Source organism: Macaca thibetana, chromosome X, assembly GCF_024542745.1.
Source record: "Macaca thibetana thibetana isolate TM-01 chromosome X, ASM2454274v1, whole genome shotgun sequence".
Classification (NCBI taxonomy): Eukaryota; Metazoa; Chordata; class Mammalia; order Primates; family Cercopithecidae; genus Macaca; species Macaca thibetana.
In genome coordinates, this window is record NC_065598.1 from 80,553,960 (window position 1) to 80,573,802 (window position 19,843).

The following is a 19,843-nucleotide window of genomic DNA, read 5'->3' on the forward strand; positions in this document are numbered from 1 at the left end:
TTATCCTCACCCTCCTCCCACCATCCACCCTCAAGTTGGTACTATTGTCTGTTATCCCTTCTTTTTGTCCATATATACTTCATGTTTAGTTTTCACTTATAAGGAGGCTGTGTGGTATTGTTTTCTGTTCCTACGTTAGTTCACATAAGATAATGGCCTCCACCTCCATCCATATTGCCTCTTTTTTATGACCACGTAGTATTTGATGGTGTATATGTACCACATTTTTAAAATTTAGTCAACCATTGATGGGCACTTATGGTTGATTTCATGTCTTTGCTATTGTGAATAGTGCTGTGATGAACATACACATGCATGTGTCCTTACAGTAAAATGATGTACATTCCTTTGGTTATATACTAAATAATGAGATTGCTGAGTCAAATGATAATTCTGTTTTAAGTTCATTTAGAAATCGCCAAACTGCTTTCCACAATGGCTGCACTAATAGACACTCCCACTAGCAGTGTATAAGTGTTCCCATTTCTACACAACCTCTCCAGCATCTGTTTTGTTTTGATTTTTAAATAATGGCTATTCTGACTGGTGTGAGATATCTTGTTGTGATTTTGATTTTCATTTCTCTAATGATTATGAGCATTTTCATATGCATGTTAGCTATTTGTATATATTCTTTGCGAAAGTTACTGTTCATATCCTTTGCCCACTTTTTAATGGGGTTGTTTTTTGCTTATAAACTTGTTTAAGTTCCTTATAGTCTCTTGACATTTAGATCTCTGTTGGATACATAGTTTGCAAATATTTTCTCCCATTCTGTAAGTTGTCTGTTTACTCTATTGAAAGTTCCTTTTGCTGTGCCGAAGCTCTTTAGTTTAATTTGGTCCCATTTGTTAATTTTTGGTTTTATTATTCTTGCTTTTGGAATTTTCATCATGAAGTCTTTGCTCAGTCTTACGTACAGAATGATATTTCCCGTGTTATCTTTCAAGGTTTTTATAGTTCTAGGTTTTATATGTAAGTGTTTAATCCATCTTGAGTTGATTTTTTTAATATTGTATAAGGAAGGGTTCCAGTTTTAATCTTCTACATGTGACTAGCCAGTTATTCCAGCATCATCTATTGAATGTGGAATCTGTTTCTCATGGCTTGTTTTTGCCAACTTTGTCGAAGATCAGATGGTTGTACGTATGCAGTCTTATTTCTGGGCTCTCTATTCTGTTCCATTGGTCTATGTGTCTGTTTTTGTACCAGTACCATGCTAGTTTGCTTACTATAGTCTTCTAGTATAGTTTGAAGTCGAGTAATGTGATGCCTCTGGCTTAGTTATTTTTGCTTAGGATTGCTTTGGCTACTTGGGATCATTTTTGATTCCATACAAATTTTTAAACAGATTTTTCTAATTTTGTGAAGAATGTCATAGGTTTGATCAGAATAGCATTGAATCTGTGGATTGCTTTGGGCAGATGGCCATTTTAACAATATTGATTCTTCCTATCCATGAACATGGAATGTTTTTCCATTTATTTCTGTCGTATTTGATTTCCTACAGCTGTGATTTGTAATTCTCATTGTAGAGATATTTCATCCCTCTTGTTAGCTGTATTCTTAGGTATTTTATATTTTGTGGCTAATGTGAATGGGATTGTGTTCCTGATTTGGCTCTCAGCTTGGATGGTGTTTTTGTGTAGAAATGTTATTGAATTTTGTACACTACTTTTGTATCCTGTATTCTGCTTACATTACTTATCAGATAAAGTAGCTTTTGGGCAGAGACTATGGGGTTCTTTAGGTATAGAACCACATCATCTGCAAACAGAGGTAGTTTGACTTTCTCTCTTCCTACTTGGATGCCTTTTATTTCTTTCTGTTTCCTGGTTGCTCTGGCCAGGACTTCTAGCACTATGTTGAATAGGAGTGGTGGGAGGTATTCTTGTGTTGCTCTGGTTTTCAAGGGGAATGCTTCCAGCTTTTGCCCAATCAGCATAATGTCAGCATAACTGTTGGCCATTTTTTTGTCTTCTTTGAGAAATGTCTTTTCAGATAATTTGTTCCTTTAAAAATTTGATTTTTTTTTTTTTGTTGAGATGTTGCAGCTTTTAAAAATATTCTGGATATTAATCTGCTGTTGGGTGAGAAGTTTGCAAATATTTTTCCCATTCTTTAGGTTGTCCTTTAACTCTGTTGTTTTCCTTGCTATGCAGAAACGTTTTAGTAAGCCGATTTGTTTATTTTGTCTTTTGTTGCCTGTGCCTTTGAGGTGTTATTGATAAAATGTTTTCCTACACCTGCTGTTTGTTCTATTTGTTGAGAAAATGCCCTGAAGCACATTACCTATGTTTCTTTCTAGTAACTTTGTAGTTTGAGGTCTCTCATTTAGGTATTTGATCCATTTTTAGTTGATTTTTATTTTTTTGTGTAAGAGGAGGTCTAATTTCATTCTTCTGCAGGTGGATATCCAGTTTTTCCATTACCATTTATAGAAGGCTTTCTTTTCCCAATGAGTGTTCTTGGCACCTTTGTCTAAAATCATCTGACTGTAAGTATGTGAATTAATTTGCATGTTCTCTCCTCTGTTTTAAGGTTCTATATGTTCGTTTTTATATCAGAACCATGCTGTTGTGGTGACTACAGCTTTGTAGCATATTTTGAAGTTTGGTAGTGTGATGCCTCCTGCATTGTTCTTTTTACTCAGTATTGCTTTGGCTATTCTGGCTCTTCCTTGGTTCCATATAAATTTTAGGATTATTTTCTCTATTTCCATAAAACATTTAATTGGTACTTTGATAAATATTTTATTGAATCTGTAGATTGCTGTGGGCAATATAGTCATTTTAATAATATTAATTCTTCCAGTCCATGGGCTTGGAATGTGCTTCTATTTATTTTTGTACACTTCAGTTCCTTCTATCAGTGTTTTATCTTTTTAAATGAAGGTCTTTCAACTCATTGATTAAATTTATTTCAAGGTATTTTATTTCTTTCAGTTATTGTAAATAGCATTGTCTTCTTCCTTCTCATCCTGTTTGTTATGTATAAAAATGCTACTGAATATGTATGTTGATGTTGTATCCTGCAACTTTACTGAATTTGCTTATCAGTTTTGAGAGTTTTGTGTTTGAGTCTTTAAGTTTTTCTATGTATGAGATCACATTGTCTATTAAAAACAGATAATTTTAATTTGTCCTTTCTAATTTGGATGCCCTTTTGTTTTTAATTTTACCTAGTCACTGTGGCCAAGACTTTTAGTACTACGCTGAATAGAATTGATAAAAGTGGGAATCCTTGTTTTGTTCCAATTCTTAGAAGAAAGGCTTTCACCTTTTTTCCATTCAGTATTATTTAGGCTGTGGATTTTTCATAAATGGCCTTAATTGTGTTGAAGCATTTTCTTCTATATTTAATTTATCAAGAATTCAAATAGGTAATGGATGTTGAATTTTATGAAATGCTTTTTCTTCGTCTGTTGAGATAATGTTTTCTTCTTCATTCTATTCATGTGATGTATCATGTTTACTGATTGTGTATGTTAAACCATTCTTGCTTTCCTGGAATAAATCTCATTTGATCATGGCATATTTTTTGATATATTATTGGATTAATTTTGCTAGTTTTTTATTGAGGATTTTTGCATCTATGTTCTTTAGTGATATTGGCCTGTTGTTTTCTTTTTCGGTTGTATCATTATATGCTTTTGATATCAGGGTTACGCAGGCCACATAGAATGTGATAGGAAGAGTTCTCTCCACTTTGATGTTTTGGTATAGTTTGAGGATAACTGGTAATAATTCTTCTTTAAAGGTGTTGTAGAATTCAGTGATGCAGCCATTCAATCCTGGAATTTTTTTTGTTGGAAAACTTTTTATTATTAACTGAATCTTGTTATTTTTATTTGTCCCTTCAGGTTTTCTATATCTTCTTTGTTCAATGTTAGTAAGTCATATGTGTCCAGGAATTTATTCATTTCTTTCAGGTTTTCTAATTTTTAGGCACGTTGCTGTTCATAGTAGTTTTAATGATCCTTTTTATTTCTGTGGTATCCAGTATGACATCCCCTTTTGCATTTCTGATTTTATTTCCTTGGGTCTTCACTATTTCTTTCTTAGTCTAGTTAAGGATTTGTCAATTTTGTTTATTTTTTCATAAAACTTTTTGTTTCATTGATATTTTATATATTTTTCACTTTCCATTTCATTTAGTTCTCTGATCTTTATTATTTCTTTCCTTCTACTAATTTTGGATTTGGCTTGTTCTTGATTTTCTACTTACTTAAGAAAAATGCATTTTAACGTGATTATTTGAATTTTTTCTAGTTTTTGATGTAGACATTTATTGCTATTACCTTGGCTTTAATACTGCTTTTGCTGTTACCCATAGGTTTTGGTATGTTGTGTTTCTATTTTCATTTGTTTCAAGAAATTTTAAAATTGTATTCTTATTTTCTCCCTTCACCCATTAGTCATTCAAGAGCATGTTGTTTATTTTCTATGTATCTGTATAGCTTCAAATGTTTCTCTATTATTGATGCCTAGTGTTAGTCCACTGTGGTCAGATAAGATATTTGATATGACTTTAACTTTTAAAAACGTGTTGAGACTTGTCTTGTGTCCTAACCTATAGTCAGTCCTGGCGAATGCACCATCTGCTGATTAATGTGTATTCTGCAGCTGTTGGATGAAAATGTTTTGTAAATGTTTTTTTTCTGTTTTTGTTTGTTTGTTTGTTTGTTTGTCTATGGTACAGTTTAAATGCACTGTGAGTTTTTGTTGTTGTTTTTGTTGTTGCTGTTGTTATTTATCTTTCTAGAAGATCTGTCCAATGCTGAGTGTGAGATATTGTAGTTCTCAACATTTATTGTATTACAGTGTATCTATCCTTTTAGATCTAGTAATAATTGCTCTATGTGGGTCCTCCAGTACTGGATGCATATATATTTATCCAACTATATGCTGTCTACATATATTCACCTCACCTGTAGAGACATGCATAGAATGAAAGTTAAAAGAAGGAAAATGATTTCCATGCAAATAGAAACCAGTAGCAATGGCCGGGCGCGGTGGCTCAAGCCTGTAATCCCAGCACTTTGGGAGGCCGAGACAGGCGGATCACGAGGTCAGGAGATCGAGACCATCCTGGCTAACACAGTGAAACCCCGTCTCTACTAAAAATACAAAAAATTAGCCGGGCGTGGTGGCGGCGCCTGTAGTCCCAGCTACGCGGGAGGCTGAGGCAGGAGAATGGCGGGAACCCGGGAGGCGGAGCTTGCAGTGAGCCGAGATGGCACCACTGCACTCCAGCCTGGGCGACAGAGCGAGATTCCGCCTCAAAAAAAAAAAAAAAAAAAGAAACCAGTAGCAAGTATGAGTACCTATATCTATATTGGGTAAAACAGACTTCAGTAAAAAGCTGTAAGAAGAGACAAAGGCAAACATTATGTAGTAAAGGTAACAATTTAATTCAATGAGCAATCTTCGATTGTTTCCTGTTTACTTTTGTCACTACCATAGGAGACTTTTTTCTTTTAAGAAACAGGACCTTGCTATGTTGCCCAGTCTGGACTTGAACTACTGGGATTAAGCAATCCTCCCATCTCAGCCTCCCAAGTAGCTGGGACTACAAGCACACACAATCATGCTTGGCTTTAAAAAAAAAATTTGCAGGCAGTCACCCACTTATGTTTAGCATGCAAGTCCTGGCCTACTTTTATCGGCTATGGTTCCAATAATAGTTCAACTTTCATAACTTTTGTGGTATTATTGTTATCTGCTTGATTTATCTAGTTCCACTGGAGCTTCCAGTAATCCCTACTGGTGCCACCTAAGAGGAGAGAAAGAGCTCATCTAGACCAGGAACTTGTGAGGAGATACCTACCCCCGTTGGTGTTGCCCAACAGACTAATGTCCTTCAGTGGAAAATGGAAACTCCATTCTTCAGGAATACATAGCACACTTTCTGGACTAGTTGCTCATTGTGGCTTGGTCCCTCTTCTTGTTGACAATAAGCCACTTGTATGTCTAGGTAGAAGAAGTAATTATCTTGCTTACAGGAGTCAAGAGACTAAGCTACTCTTTGTGTCAATATCTTCCTTGTTATTATTGCCTGGTGTCTCCTGATTAGGGAGAGAATATCCTGGTCTAGCGGGAAAGGAGTGTAATTCTCCTGGCTGCTTATTGTCAACAAAACTTCCAGTTAATCTTCTTTGTCAAAGTTGCCAGACTCACTTCATGTTGTTCCTGACATGCCTGCTCCAACTGGTGGCAGATGGGGATGGGGAATGAGCTTACCAAAGCTTTCTTGTGTTGCTAAGGTGGGGGACATGAGGTTCCTGGTTTGGATGGCCTTTTAGTGTTAAATGGGGGGACCAAAACACCCTATAGGTCCTGTAATTCCTGGAATCCCTAAAGGGGCACTTTATTTTTTCATCCCTTCAGAATTCTCCTTTGATAGCCTCTTACATTATTTTCATGGTTTATAGTTCTACTTTTTGGGGAAGAAAATGGATAAAGGAATATAGACAAACTTGGCCAATACTGAAGTCCTAGCTTCATTTTTATTTATCCTATCCATTATAAAATAACTTGAGTTATCCTGCTTTTTGTTTCTTATTTTTCTAATTTCAACTCTTATTATAGATTAAAGTGTATGTGTGCATGGGTAAACTGAATAATGGTGAGGCTTCAGGTCCCAGTGATCCCACATCCAGCTCATAAGCCCGGTACCTAACAGGTGGTTCTTAAGCCCACACCCCCTCTCTCCCTCCCATATCTAGTGAGTCCCAGTGTCTATTGTTCTTATCTTTATGATCATGTGTATTCAATGTTTAGTTCCCACTTAAATGTGAGACCATGCAGTATCTGGTTTTCTGTTCTGGCATTAGGTCATTTAGGAAAATAGCCTCCAGCTGCATGTATGTTGCTACAAAAGACATGATTTTATTCATTTTTATGACTGCACAGTATTCCATGGTGTATATGTACTATATATACTTCAATGCTGATGGGCACTTAGGTTGATTTTATGACCTTGTTATTGTGAATGGCACTGTGATGAATATATGGCTGCATGTGCCTTTATGATAGAGTGAATAATTTTCCTTCGGGTATATACCCAGTAGAGGCATTGCTGGGTCAAATGGTAGTTATATTTTAAGTTCTTTGAGAAATCTCCAAGTTGCTTTCCACAGTGGCTAAACTAGTTTGCATTCCCAGCAACAGTGTATTTGATTTTCTCCAATGACTGAGGAGAATCAGTTGTGTTTCTTTTTGTTTTGTTTTGTTTTGTTTTCTGTTTTGTCTTTTTAATTATTGCTATTCTGACTGGTGAGAGATGGTATCTCATTGTGGTTTTGGTTTGCATTTCTCTGATGACTGGTGACATTCAATGTTTTTTTCATGTTTGTTGACCTCTTGTATATCTTCTTTTGAAAAGTGCCTGTTCATTTTTAGTTTAGTCTTTTGCCCATTTTTAGTTAGATTGCTTTTTAGCTTCTTGATTTGTTTAAGTTCCATGTAGATTCTGGCTGTTAGACCTTTATCAGATGCATATTTTACAAATATTCTCTCCCATTCTGTAGGCTGTCTTTTTACTCTGTTGGTAATTTTTTTTGTTGTGCAGAAGCTCAAATTTAATTAGGACCCATTTATCTTTTTTGGTTTTGTTGTGATTGTTTTTGGTGAGTTAGCCATAAATTATTTGCCAAAGCCCATGTTGAGCAGGGTATTCCCTAGGTTTTCTTCTAGGATTTTTATAGTTTTCAGTCTTACATTTAAATATTTAATCCATCTTGAGTTAATTTTCATATGAGAGATAGGGGTTCAGTATCATTCTTCTGCACATGGCTAGCTAGTTATTCCAGCACCACGTATTGAACGAGGAGTCATTTCCCTATTTATTATTTCTGTTGATTTTGTCAAAGATCAGATGGTTGTAAGGTGTGCAGCTTTATTTCCAGGTGCTTTATTCTGTTCTACTGGTCTATGTGTCTCTTTTAGTATCAGTACCATGCTGTGTTCATTACTGTAGCCTCATAGTACAGTTTGAAGTCAGGCAATGTGATATCTCCTGTTTTGTTCTTTTTGCTTGGGATTGCTTTGGATCATTTGTCTTTCTAAAAGTCTATTCATGTATCTTTTATGATTAAAGCCTTTTAATGGTTTCCTATCTAGGGACCAGTCACATCAAAATCTCCTGGGATATTTGCCAAAATGCAGATTTATTGGTCTTACATACAAAAAATGAATGAGATTCTTCGAGAAAGCACAATTTTACTGAAGTTCTGTTATAATAAGATTTAAAAATTTATAGCAGTTGTATCAGAAAGCTAGAGTACAAAATAAGATTGGTAAACATTAATTACTCATCATTTCTAAATACTGACTTGCACTAAAAGGAAACAGTAAAGTAAATTATGCATTACTGATTGAGATATTTTATATTAATTATGATTCAATTGTCTGATCAAATTAATTGGGTTGATTAGATGTAGAAAAAATCATATTTTATTAATTATTTTGGAGTCACTTTTAAAACTGAGAAAACTGCCCATGGATTATATGGTGTGCTGATTATTACATTATAATTAAGATTACATTTGCAGTATATGTAAATATTACTATCTTGAAATATGTCCTTTGAGACAATGTAGTGCTATCAAGGTTCAGTTTTGCCAGCTTTACAAATATGATGGCAATTTTCTCAATGGCATTCTTACTAACAGCACAAGGGGAAACCCATTTGCTGCTTTAAATGAAAGATTACTTACTGCTCTTTTTCTAGAACACCCTGTAATCCAAGGCACAGTAAGGTTTCCTGAAATCTGTGAAAACAACAAATGGAATCTCAGTAAGCTATTTATTGACAGTACTTGGAATGTTGATCAATACCAAAGATTTCACACACTATTTCAAGATAAATCTGCATTCAGAACATATTCCCCATGTGTAAAATGTTGTTTCCTTATTGAACTCAACATATTTAAAGGGTCCTTCTTGGTGAAAAAAATTGAGAAGTGGTGCAGACTTCTGGGAATTCAAAAAAAAAAAAGGTTCTAAGGCATCGTTGGGGGGCCTACGATTGTTGGGACTCTGTTGCAAATTTTAAAATCTATAGATAATACAATTGTTATAATAAAAATTCAATGCTTTTAGAAGCGAAGAAGTTACAAGAAGTTTAGAATACAGTAGTCCCCCTGTATCCACAGATGGTATACTCCGAGACACCCAGTGGATGTCTGAAACTGCAGAGTGTATCGAACTCTATATATACTATATTTATTCTTATGTATACATGCTTATGAAAAAGTTGAATTATAAATTATATAAGAAATGAACAATAATAATAAAATAAAAGTATTGACAAAATACTGTAATAATAGTTACGTGAATGTGTCCTTTCTCGAAATATCTTATTGTACTTTTGCAAGATACTGAAACCATGAAAAACAAAACCATAGATAAGGGAGGACTACTGTAGTCACATCTTAAATAGGGCTTTACCACAAAGCAAGAGATGACTTCATAATGAATGACGTGCACTATAAACTACTTAAACACATTACCTGTATTTACTTTGTAAACTCAGCACTGACTAATGGATTTATTGCTACATGTGTTTTCTTAATACAAATCTTAGACCTACAGTATAAATGACTGAAACAATGTTTCTCCAATAGTGGCCTCAATAGAAGTCTATTCACTGTGCTCTACACTCTTTTTTGCAAAATGGTGAATTGTATATTTTAATAAGCCCATTTGTTTAATGAAATATTCTCTTTGCATAAATAATGTACTACTGTAAAAGGGAGAAAAAGCAAACCTTTCATCATTACTATCTATACAACAAATCTTTCTAGATAAAAATGTGTTTGATAAAATTTATTCTTTTTGAATTATGTTCCAGTGTCTAGTTTTGGTAGTGAAGTTTAGCAATGTTGCAATCTTGAGGAGGTATTTCTTGCATATTATGCAAGTATTTTATACTCGAGCAAATACTTTCTGATAATTTCCCAGAAATGGTGAAATATGTTGACCTTTACTAATGGGGCAGGGTATTGTGGTAGTTATGGATATATTCAAGTTCAATACATTCTTGTCTACCTAAGTAGTTGAGTACTCACACCCAAAATTGAAATAATGTTCCTACAAATCCTATTCAACAGTATGGTAGTCCCTTTTTAAGTAGAAACCACTAAGACAAATGGCCAGTAACACCTTATTACCTCAGCATTGCTACACAGGTAGACAGATGCTACTCTAGTGGGATTTTAGGGAGCATTTACAAAGACAAAGGTAGTCTGTTAGCTGTGGTTCAGGTTAGCCTGGACTTAACTATGCTTTATCACAGGACACACAAGAATTGGGGTGTACCTCTCACTTGCTCTTTCCTTCCCTTTGAAACAGATGCCTCCTGAGAGACTGACAAGGCAATTCAGCCTCAGTAGGTCATGGAAGTGAGAACAAGGCATTTGATAAAATATTTAATGTTTTTCATAAATTATAAGCAGTAATGACCTAAATAGTATTATGCCTATTGACAAAGAGTGATATCAATGTAAATAGTAAATTAATATTCTCAGTTATTCAAACTTCAGGTAAGCTGTTACTGCTCCTGGCCACTAGACCTGCCATTTTACTTTGAGTTACAAGTATACCAAAATGCAAGGAATAAGTTAAACATGATATAAGCTCCGAATAATACTTTTAAGGAAAAATAAAAATATTTTACTCAAGATAAAATACTATTACAGTAAAATGGCAATTAACTGGAATGCTAGGGGTTAATGAGAAGGTGTGAATAATTAATTTTTAATGATGAACTGAAGGTGATAAAAAATTTATTCTTAAAAATTATTCAAAATATATTTTTTCTTTTTATCCCACCAATGTGTACTAGGGTTTGAAAATTCATTGTTAGCCTCAGTAAGGGAAATAAATCTGCTTAAATAATACCATATAATCTAGAAAAAAATATAGATACCAAGTGTTTTGGATTATCTATTCACATATTATTTTCCATTGTAAAATAATTCAAAATTGACCATACAGAATTTCTAGAAAATATATGATAAAGCAAATGAATTACAAACAAAACAAAACTTTAAACCTAAAAAATTACATGTGAAATAATAAAGAGGATACAATAAACATTGTAATAGAATTTATATAAACACTGACTATACATTTGAGAAATGTAAAATGTGGTTTTCTGCTTAAGTCAATTGTGTGTAAGGAAGAAAATACAAAACTCCTATGAGCACATAGTATGCAAATATTATAAATTCCATGTGATTTTGGAAGAAGTTTCACTTTTTTTGTTTTATAATTCCGTGTCAGCAGTTACATGATACTCAAATGTTATATTTAATCTCTAATGTTTACTTCAAATCCATTGTTCAGTTCATTACATTTCTGGTAGAACTCGGGAACAGCTGGTCAAAGTAACTGAATTTGTAGGCTTTTTTGAATAAATATCTTTCTCCAAATTTGGGAAGCTTTATTTAGTGAAATATTGATGATCTATTTCTCACTCACCAAAAGCTATGAAATGCAATACTCAAATTAGAAGGGTAATATACATCTCATTTAAATGATATTTCAATTCCAAACTCACTTTATACAGACTGGTTTGGAAAATATGAAATAAATCTTCAAGGAGATGAGACTGATTTAACAAATATATCAGAACATACACATCCAAAAGAGTGCTGTACATTTCCAAGTAGAAAATCTGGAGTGTTATAAACTCATTACAATGATGTTGACATTATTCAAAGCATTTTGGAAACTTTCATTTTGGAATTGTCAGTTCATGCCTCATCCAGAGATTTTGTCTCATTACACTCCTTTTATTTTAACTGAAAATATAACAGCCCTAATTGAACATTCATATTAGTCACTAAACGTGGCTTAGAATAAATTCTATTTTTTAAAATCAAATGTTCCCCCAAGTGATAATTATTTGTCACTACTGAAGCATGTAAAAAAGTTCCACCAGCTCCTGAAGCAATTGTGAAAGAACTTCAAAAACTTTTGACAAAATTGAACATTAGTGAAATAAGTATAGATAACTTTCCAATCAGGTATTTCTTCTATATGTGGTGCTGTTTTAGAGTGCTACAGGAAATAAAAGATCAGTAAAAGATAATTTCCTGGGCGGCAAGAACTATTGCTTGAGAGTAAGAGATAAGACAGGTACATGAATGTCTGCACTACAAAGAAAACTTAAATGTCACAAGGGAGGTACAATAAATGAAGTGCAACAGGAGCTCAAAATATGACAAAATTACATCTACTTGTGAATTGATATCTTAGCTTAACCTTAAAAGATGGGTAGAATTCTAATAGAAATAAAAAAAAAGATCAGCATTTTAGGGGAAAAAATAGAATGGCATGAGCACAGTGGAATAAAAAGATAGGATGTATTTGGGAAATGGTCAGTTCAACCAGAACTAGAAAGGGGAGTTAAGGTCACTGTGTGGAGATCATGAATGGCAAAGTGCATTTATATCAAATTCTGTAGAAAATAGGTAGCCATTGAAGGCATTCAAACAGATGTATGGTATGATCAGACTGTATTTTTATGCAATACAAATCTTAGGTATCTATGTGCGTACAGTAAATTAAAGAAGCACAGAAACTATTATGATAGCTTGGAAGTGAAGTAATTCAGGCTTGGAACCAAGGTAGAGAGGTAGGAATTAAGAAGAGAAATATAAAGCATACTACTGAAGAAAGGCCTTGTGTATAAGATGGAAGAGAATGAAATAGTCTGGAGATAATAAAAATTGTCCTTTTATGGCCAACTGCTTCCCAGAGTGCCTGGTCTTCTGGAGCTAATGGAGAACTGCAACTTTAAAAGTAAATGAAAGAAAGTGTACTTACTGTTGGAAATCTGCATCTCATGGCTAAGAGTGGATACACAACGAAAATAATGCACTTATTTAGATGTATACTGGAATCACATCATATGTATACTTAAGGTTCATGAATTCAACTATAACACATTTGCCAGTCTCATGTAAAATCATACTTTTACTTTAAATAGACTCTACATATCAAGATATCAATTATATATGATATGTCTTCATTATTGTACATGGTTGTACATTCATAAGAAGGCATGCAGATAGTTAAGTTTCATAGATGATTTAGGTATTTTCAAAGGAATGTTTGCTGTTTTATTTTACACAATTTAGACCCCATATATGAATCTGCTTTAATGTTTCTGCTAGATAATTAGATTGCCAAGAGCAAATTACTAAGTTTTAAAAATTTATTCTAATTATTTTATATAGTCACACAGAGATTATATGTTAAAAACATTCATTTGATTTCAAAAATATGTTGTAAAGACAGTTGAACATATATGCTGTACTTCTTATTTTAAAAATCTGAGACCAACTTATGAGGTTAGTAAAGCTACTGTCTGATATATACTGCATTTTATGTGAGCCAGGAAAATTGAGTATTTGATTACTTAGCATTTTGTTAAATGGAATATGATTAAATGAAGCAATCAAGCAATAATCAGGCCTCTCAGAAGAATTCAGCAGTAAGAGACTCATAAATCAGTGTTTTAGCTTTCCATCAGTTGTTTTAGTATTAGCTGAGCATAGAAACCTATCAATCACTCTGCTTTAATAGGCAGAGTTTCCTAATTTTTTTTTTCCAATTATGAGGTGTACAGCACAGAGAACATTGCTGGGCATACGATAGCACTCAATAAATATTTACTGACTAATTGAATTCACTTGGGTGTTTATTATTCACTAGCTGTAATTTGCCGAAATTTAACAAAAAGCCAAGAGTGGCAATATATATGAGACTAATGCATGGGGTAAGGAGCTGTGGAGGAGGGGAGTAAATTATTTACGGTTGAGAACAATGTGTTCTGGAGCAAAGAAAAAAGATGTCTTCTTGTATATAAAAATATTTTCCTCTTTTCTCTCTACAAATTCTTCAGAAAAGTTTTCAGAAATTAGAATGCCTTTACAAATTGAAGTTTCAATGCTACAACTTTTGGATGAACAAGTAACATATTTTTACGCATATGAATTTTTCTTCTATTATGTGATAGAAATCTGGTGCTTAGAAAACTATTAGCCTGGAAAGTTCACCTAATTGAAAGCCAAAATGCTATTTGAAATTTGTTTTTATACATAGTAGTAAAATTTTACAAACCACAAGAAATTAAAATCAGGGAAGCTAGAATTCTAAGATGTTTCAGTGAAATTATAAAAGGTACTCAGATGGAACATTACAAAACAAATTAATCCTACTGATTCTTGAGATATTGTCTGTTAAAAATAATGGAAGTTTAAAAATAAAATAATGTAAGTTAATATGTGGAATGTTTATCTTCTTATCCAAAGGCACTAAGGAATAAACAATCACAAATCTAGAACCCCTAAAATTATGTGCTCTAGCATATTGTAAAATATTACATTAATTCTACTCATATAAAAAAGTAGAAATTTGGGAAATATAAAAGCTCTTTACTAATTTCAGAAAATAAATTGTAAGCATTAGCTTTAAATTCTAAATACATTTATATAGTTGAAATGAAGCAGTTCATTACATGCACATTCAGAGATCAGTTCATCAAACAACAACAAAAGATTTATTGCTTTTGCCAGGCTACCCATATTTGCTGGGCTGGAATAGGATGGTTACCATGAATCACAACTCTATATCTTTTCTTTGTGTATGACTACATGTTGAACCAAAATATAGATTTTTTAAATAAATCAAACACAATGTCTCTTTGTAGCATTAACACTATATGGATTGATACATTTATTCTGAAATTAAAAAAAAAAAAAACAGCAGAAAGAAGTAAGCAAGATGAAGGCCTAGGTAGCTCTAGATCCTTGTCCCCCCAGTAAACATTAAATAAACAACTAGTGACTAGTTGAAATAACTTTATAGTAGCTCTCGAAACCATATTCACAACCAATTGAGTATACAATCAAGAAAATGTCACATTCAAAATAGTAGGAGATTTCACAGTGTTTTTATTTGGCTTGTTGTACTCCTTCCTGATATGGCAGGGCACATTTTTGGGGAAGTGTGGTGGCCTGATCCCCAGTCTCTTCTGTGAGTAAGAGAGTGTGAGGTGGACTGAATTTGCAACATTTTAATCTGTCTGGGGTCTGCCTGAGGAATTTGTCTCTTTATCTCCTAATTTGGAGTTCAGACAACCAATAGTGGCACATCTCAGATCTTAGGCTAGTGGAATTGGTGAGAAGCAGTGAACAAGGCTCATGAAAACCTCAGAGAGACTGAAGACCCATGGACGCTTGGGGAAAGAGATTACTAATTGAGAAATATAATAGAGCAGCTAAGGGTTTTGGAAGATGCCAGAATGAGATTTTAAGAAAATCTAGATATTTAAAAGTAGCCACATAGAGCAGGGGCTTCAAGATGGCCTGCTAGAGGCATCTGGTATTCACCTCCTCCACAAAGAAGAAACAAAACAGCAAGTAGATAATCACATTTTGAATAGATCACCTAATAGAGAAGGCTGGCATTCAACAAAGAAGTGACAAAACACCTAAGGTAAGGAAGGAGAGGGGAGCAAAGAAGCCTACTGGGCCAGTGGGAGCTAAGAGCCTTGAGAGGTTCCCCAATACAAGGAAAGAATAAGCTAGTGACACCCAGTAGTACACATTTCTACCATGGATTCCTACAATCTTAGCCAATGGAAAGTGCCTCAACTCACTTAGGCCCTGAAACTAACAAAGGAAGCTGCTTGAAGATGAGTTGACAGCATTGCTCCAGAGAGGGAGCTCACACCAGGTCCCCCTCACACACCAAGTCCTAAACAGTTACAGCAAGATGCCACTTTGAGAGGCCAGTCCCTATCAGATTGCTTCCTGCCCTGCCTCTCCAACACCTCCTGCATCTCCAAATCCCTGAAGCCTAATTGCCATCACCCACATGAATCTGGACTGTGATGCTGATTGGTACCACCAGGGCTGAAGCACAAGCCATTGGCTGTAATCCTTCTGCCTCTAATATCAGAGCTGCCTCACATTTAATAGCACCTTGAAAAAAGGCTACCATACTTACAACTCCCACCTGCAACTGAGATGCCTATTACCCAGCCACCTGTTCAGGATGCTGCCACTGAAAACAATCTCACCCTCCCCACCAGCAGAGCTGCAGCACAGCCACTGCTATTCCCACCAAGTATTCTGTAAAAGCCTGGCAATCATCATGCTCCAGCCTACTGCAGCCAGTGCCTGCACACACCATTGAGGGCTAGAGGACAGGCCTTCCTGGCTCAGCTTCATCCATCCCAATGCCTGAGCACACTGTTAGTGCCTGTAGATTACCCCGCCCCATCCACCACATTTGGCACTACTCTTGGGTGCCTGAGGACAGGTCCACCCAGCCCATCACAGCCACTGCCAACAGCAGGATGAACTGTGTGGGAGACAGAGGGTTGTCCTGCCATGGCTGCTTCATCACTCAGGTCACATTGACTCCTCAGGGGCCCAAGGACTCACCCACCCATCCAGGACGTGGCCAGCACCTGAGGAAGTTGCCTGGAGGCCCAAGAATCACCACACCTGTACCTGCTAATACCAGTGCCAGAGTATACTACCCTAGGGCCCAAGGACAAGCAGACTCAGCTTGCCACAGCCACTGAGGCCCCAGGACTGGTCCATCTGAATGTCTCTGTTCCCAACAAAACTTCAACATAGCCTCCACTAAAAATCACAACCTAAGCATTAAGAAAATGACAGACACTGCTGATGCTGTTTACAGGTGAGGAAATCATGCAAGGACTATGCTAATGGACACACCCAGAATGAAAGCCAAAGTGCCCTACCCAACAAACCCCACAGATATATCTTCAGGAAAAAGTGCTCCCCTACAAAAGCAAATTAAAAATATTGGAAGAGGCAGCTGTTATACCAGATGCTCGGATGTCAATGAAAATACATAACACAAAAAGACTAGGAAATATGATACCTCTAAAGGAACACAATATTTATTCAGCAACAGATTATATTCAAGAAGAAATTAATGAAAACCAGAAAAAATAATTTAAAATATTGATTATAGAGAAGCTCAGGGAGATACAAGATCATTCAGAAAAATACAAAGAAATCAGAAAAACAATTCAGGATGTGAAAGAGAAATTTACTAAAAAGATAGATATCATTTAAAAAAGAAATTCTGGAGCTAAAAAGTTCATGGAATCAAATAAAAAATATATTCAAAACTTCAACAACAGACCACACCAAGCAGAAGAATGAATTTCAGAATGGGAATGTAGGTTTTTTGAAATAACCCAGTCAGACCAAAAAAAAAAAAAAAAAGGATAAAAAAGAATGAATAAAGCCTACAGAACACACGGAATACCATAAAGTGCCCAAATATTCAATTTTATCATGTCCAAGAAGGCAAAAAAAAAGAAAAAAGAAAAAAGAAAAAAGTCAAAGCAATAAAAAATCTATTTAGTGAAATAGTGGCTGAAAACTTCCGAAGTCTACAAAGAGATTTATGCATCCAAATGCAGGAAACTCAGATATCCCCCAGAGATACAATGCTAAAACGTCTTCTCTATGACATAATACAGTAAAACTGTCAAAAGTCAAAGGCAAAGAGAGATTCTGTAAACAGCAAGAGAAAAGTATCTAGTCACCTTTATAAAACCCACATCAGACTAGCACCACATTTCTCAGTAGAAACTTTACAGGCCAGGAGATAGTGGAATGATAATCTTCAAAGAGCTGAAAGAAAAACAACCCTGCAAGTGAAGGATACTATACTCAGTAAATTTACTCTTCACAAATGAATAAGAAATAAAGTCTTTCGCAGACAAACTAAAGCTACACTTCACCACCACTAGACTCACCCTGAAATTGTTTAAGGGAGTCTGACATGTTGAAGTGAAAGACAATACCAGCAATATGAAAACACATGAAGGATAAATCCCACTAGAAGAGCAAACACACTCATGAGAAAGGGAAAAAACCCCAATGTTGCCATTAAAGAAAGCTGTCAAATTACATTTGTAAACAATAAAAGTAAAAGGAAGGAACAAAGGTTATTATTTAAAACCACCAGAAATCAACTAGTAAAATGACAGGAATAAATATTCACATATCAATTATGATTTTGAATATAAATGAATTAAACTTTCCACTTAAAATATATAGACTGGCTAAATGGACAACAACAACAAAAAAATCACTCCACTATATACTGCCTACAAGAAAGCAATCTCACCTATAAAGGCACATATAGACTGACAGTAAAGGGATGGAAAAAAATATTCCATGAAAATGAAAACAAAACATGAGCAGGAGAAGCAATACTTAGATAAAACAGACTTTAAGTAAAAAAACAATAAAAAGAGAAAAAGAAAGTCGTTATATAATGATAAAGGGATCAATCCAGCAAAAGGATATAAAAATTCTAAGCATATATGGCCCCAACACCAGTGCACCAAGACATACAATGCAAATATTATTAGATTGAGCAAAAAGAAGAGACTCCAGCACAAGTATAGTTAGGAATTTCAACTCCCCACCTTCAGCATTAGACAGATGATCTAGACAGAAAATTAACAAAGAAATATTGTATTTAAACCATAAATTACATCAATTGGACTTAAAAGGCATTTGCATAATACTTCATCAAATGACTATAGAATACACATTCTTTGCAACAGCATATGGAATATTCTCCAGTACAGACCACGTGTTAGGACACAAAACAAATCTCAACATTTTTTAAAAATTACAACTATACAGAGTATCTTCTTAGACCACAGTGGAATTAAACTAGATATCAGTAACAGGAGGAACTCTGGAAAACTTACAAATACATGGATACTAAACAACATGCTTCTGAAAAAGAAGGAAGAAATTAAAGAGAAAATTTTAAAATGTATTAAAACAAATGAAAATTGAAACAAAGCATACCAAATATAGGTACAGCAAAAGCAATGCTAATGTAAAAGTTAAAAGCAATAAATGCCTAGATGAAAAATTTCAACAGAATTGTACTAAATGAATTCATTTCAAAAATGAACAAAACTCAAACAAACCAAACACAAAATTAATAGAAATAAAGGAATAATAAAGATCAGAGCAGAACTAAACAAAATAGACACTAAATATATATAAACTATCAACAAAATGAAAAGTTGCATTCTTAAAAGATCAACAAATTTGATAAACTGCAAGCTAGACTAACCAAGATAAAAAAAGAAGACATAAATAAATAAAGTCAGAAATGAAAAATAGACATTGTAACTGATATTACAGAAATACAAAAGATCATCAGAGACTATAAAGAACAACTACACACTAGCACACTAGAAAACCTAGAGGAAATGGATACATTTCTGGACACAAACAACCTATTAAGATTGAATTAAAAAAGAAATAGAAAACCTGAAGAGACCAATAACAGTTACTTAGATTGAATCAGTAATAATAAAAAAATTCTACAGGAAAAGAAAAGTTCAAGACTTAATGACTTCACTGCCAAATTCAATGAAACTTACAAGGAAGAAGTAAAACAATTTCTCCTGAAGCTATTCCAAAAAAATTGAAGAGGTGGGAATTTTCTCTAATTATATAAGGCCAGCATTACCCTGATACGAACACTAGACAAGGATGAAAAAAAAAAAAAAAAATTTCAAGCCAGTTACCCTGATTAATACAGATGCAAAAACCCTCAAGAAAGTTCTAGCAGAGGGAGCAAGATGGCCGAATAGGAACAGCTCCAGTCGCCAACTCCAAGCGCGAGCGACACAGAAGACCGGTGATTTCTGCATTTTCTTTTTTTTTTTCTTTTTTTTTTTTTTTTTTGGCCTGCAAAATTTTAATAGAAAAGGGGAGCATATAAATTGACATTTTATATAT

The 19,843-nt window shown here is 34.4% G+C and overlaps 1 protein-coding gene across 3 annotated transcripts in view; it reads right to left on the reverse strand.

The window, feature by feature from the left end:
* Positions 1 to 19,843, reverse strand: part of HDX (highly divergent homeobox) — a 193,890-nt gene that overhangs the window by 109,198 nt on the left and 64,849 nt on the right. For 2 of the 3 annotated variants that reach the window (XM_050776345.1, XM_050776347.1), the window contains one exon: positions 8,720 to 8,773. The exons of the other annotated variant lie outside the window; for it this stretch is intronic. In XM_050776345.1, coding sequence (XP_050632302.1) covers positions 8,720 to 8,773 — 54 coding nt within the window. The remainder of the gene's footprint in view (positions 1 to 8,719; positions 8,774 to 19,843) is intronic. 3 annotated transcript variants of the gene reach the window in all.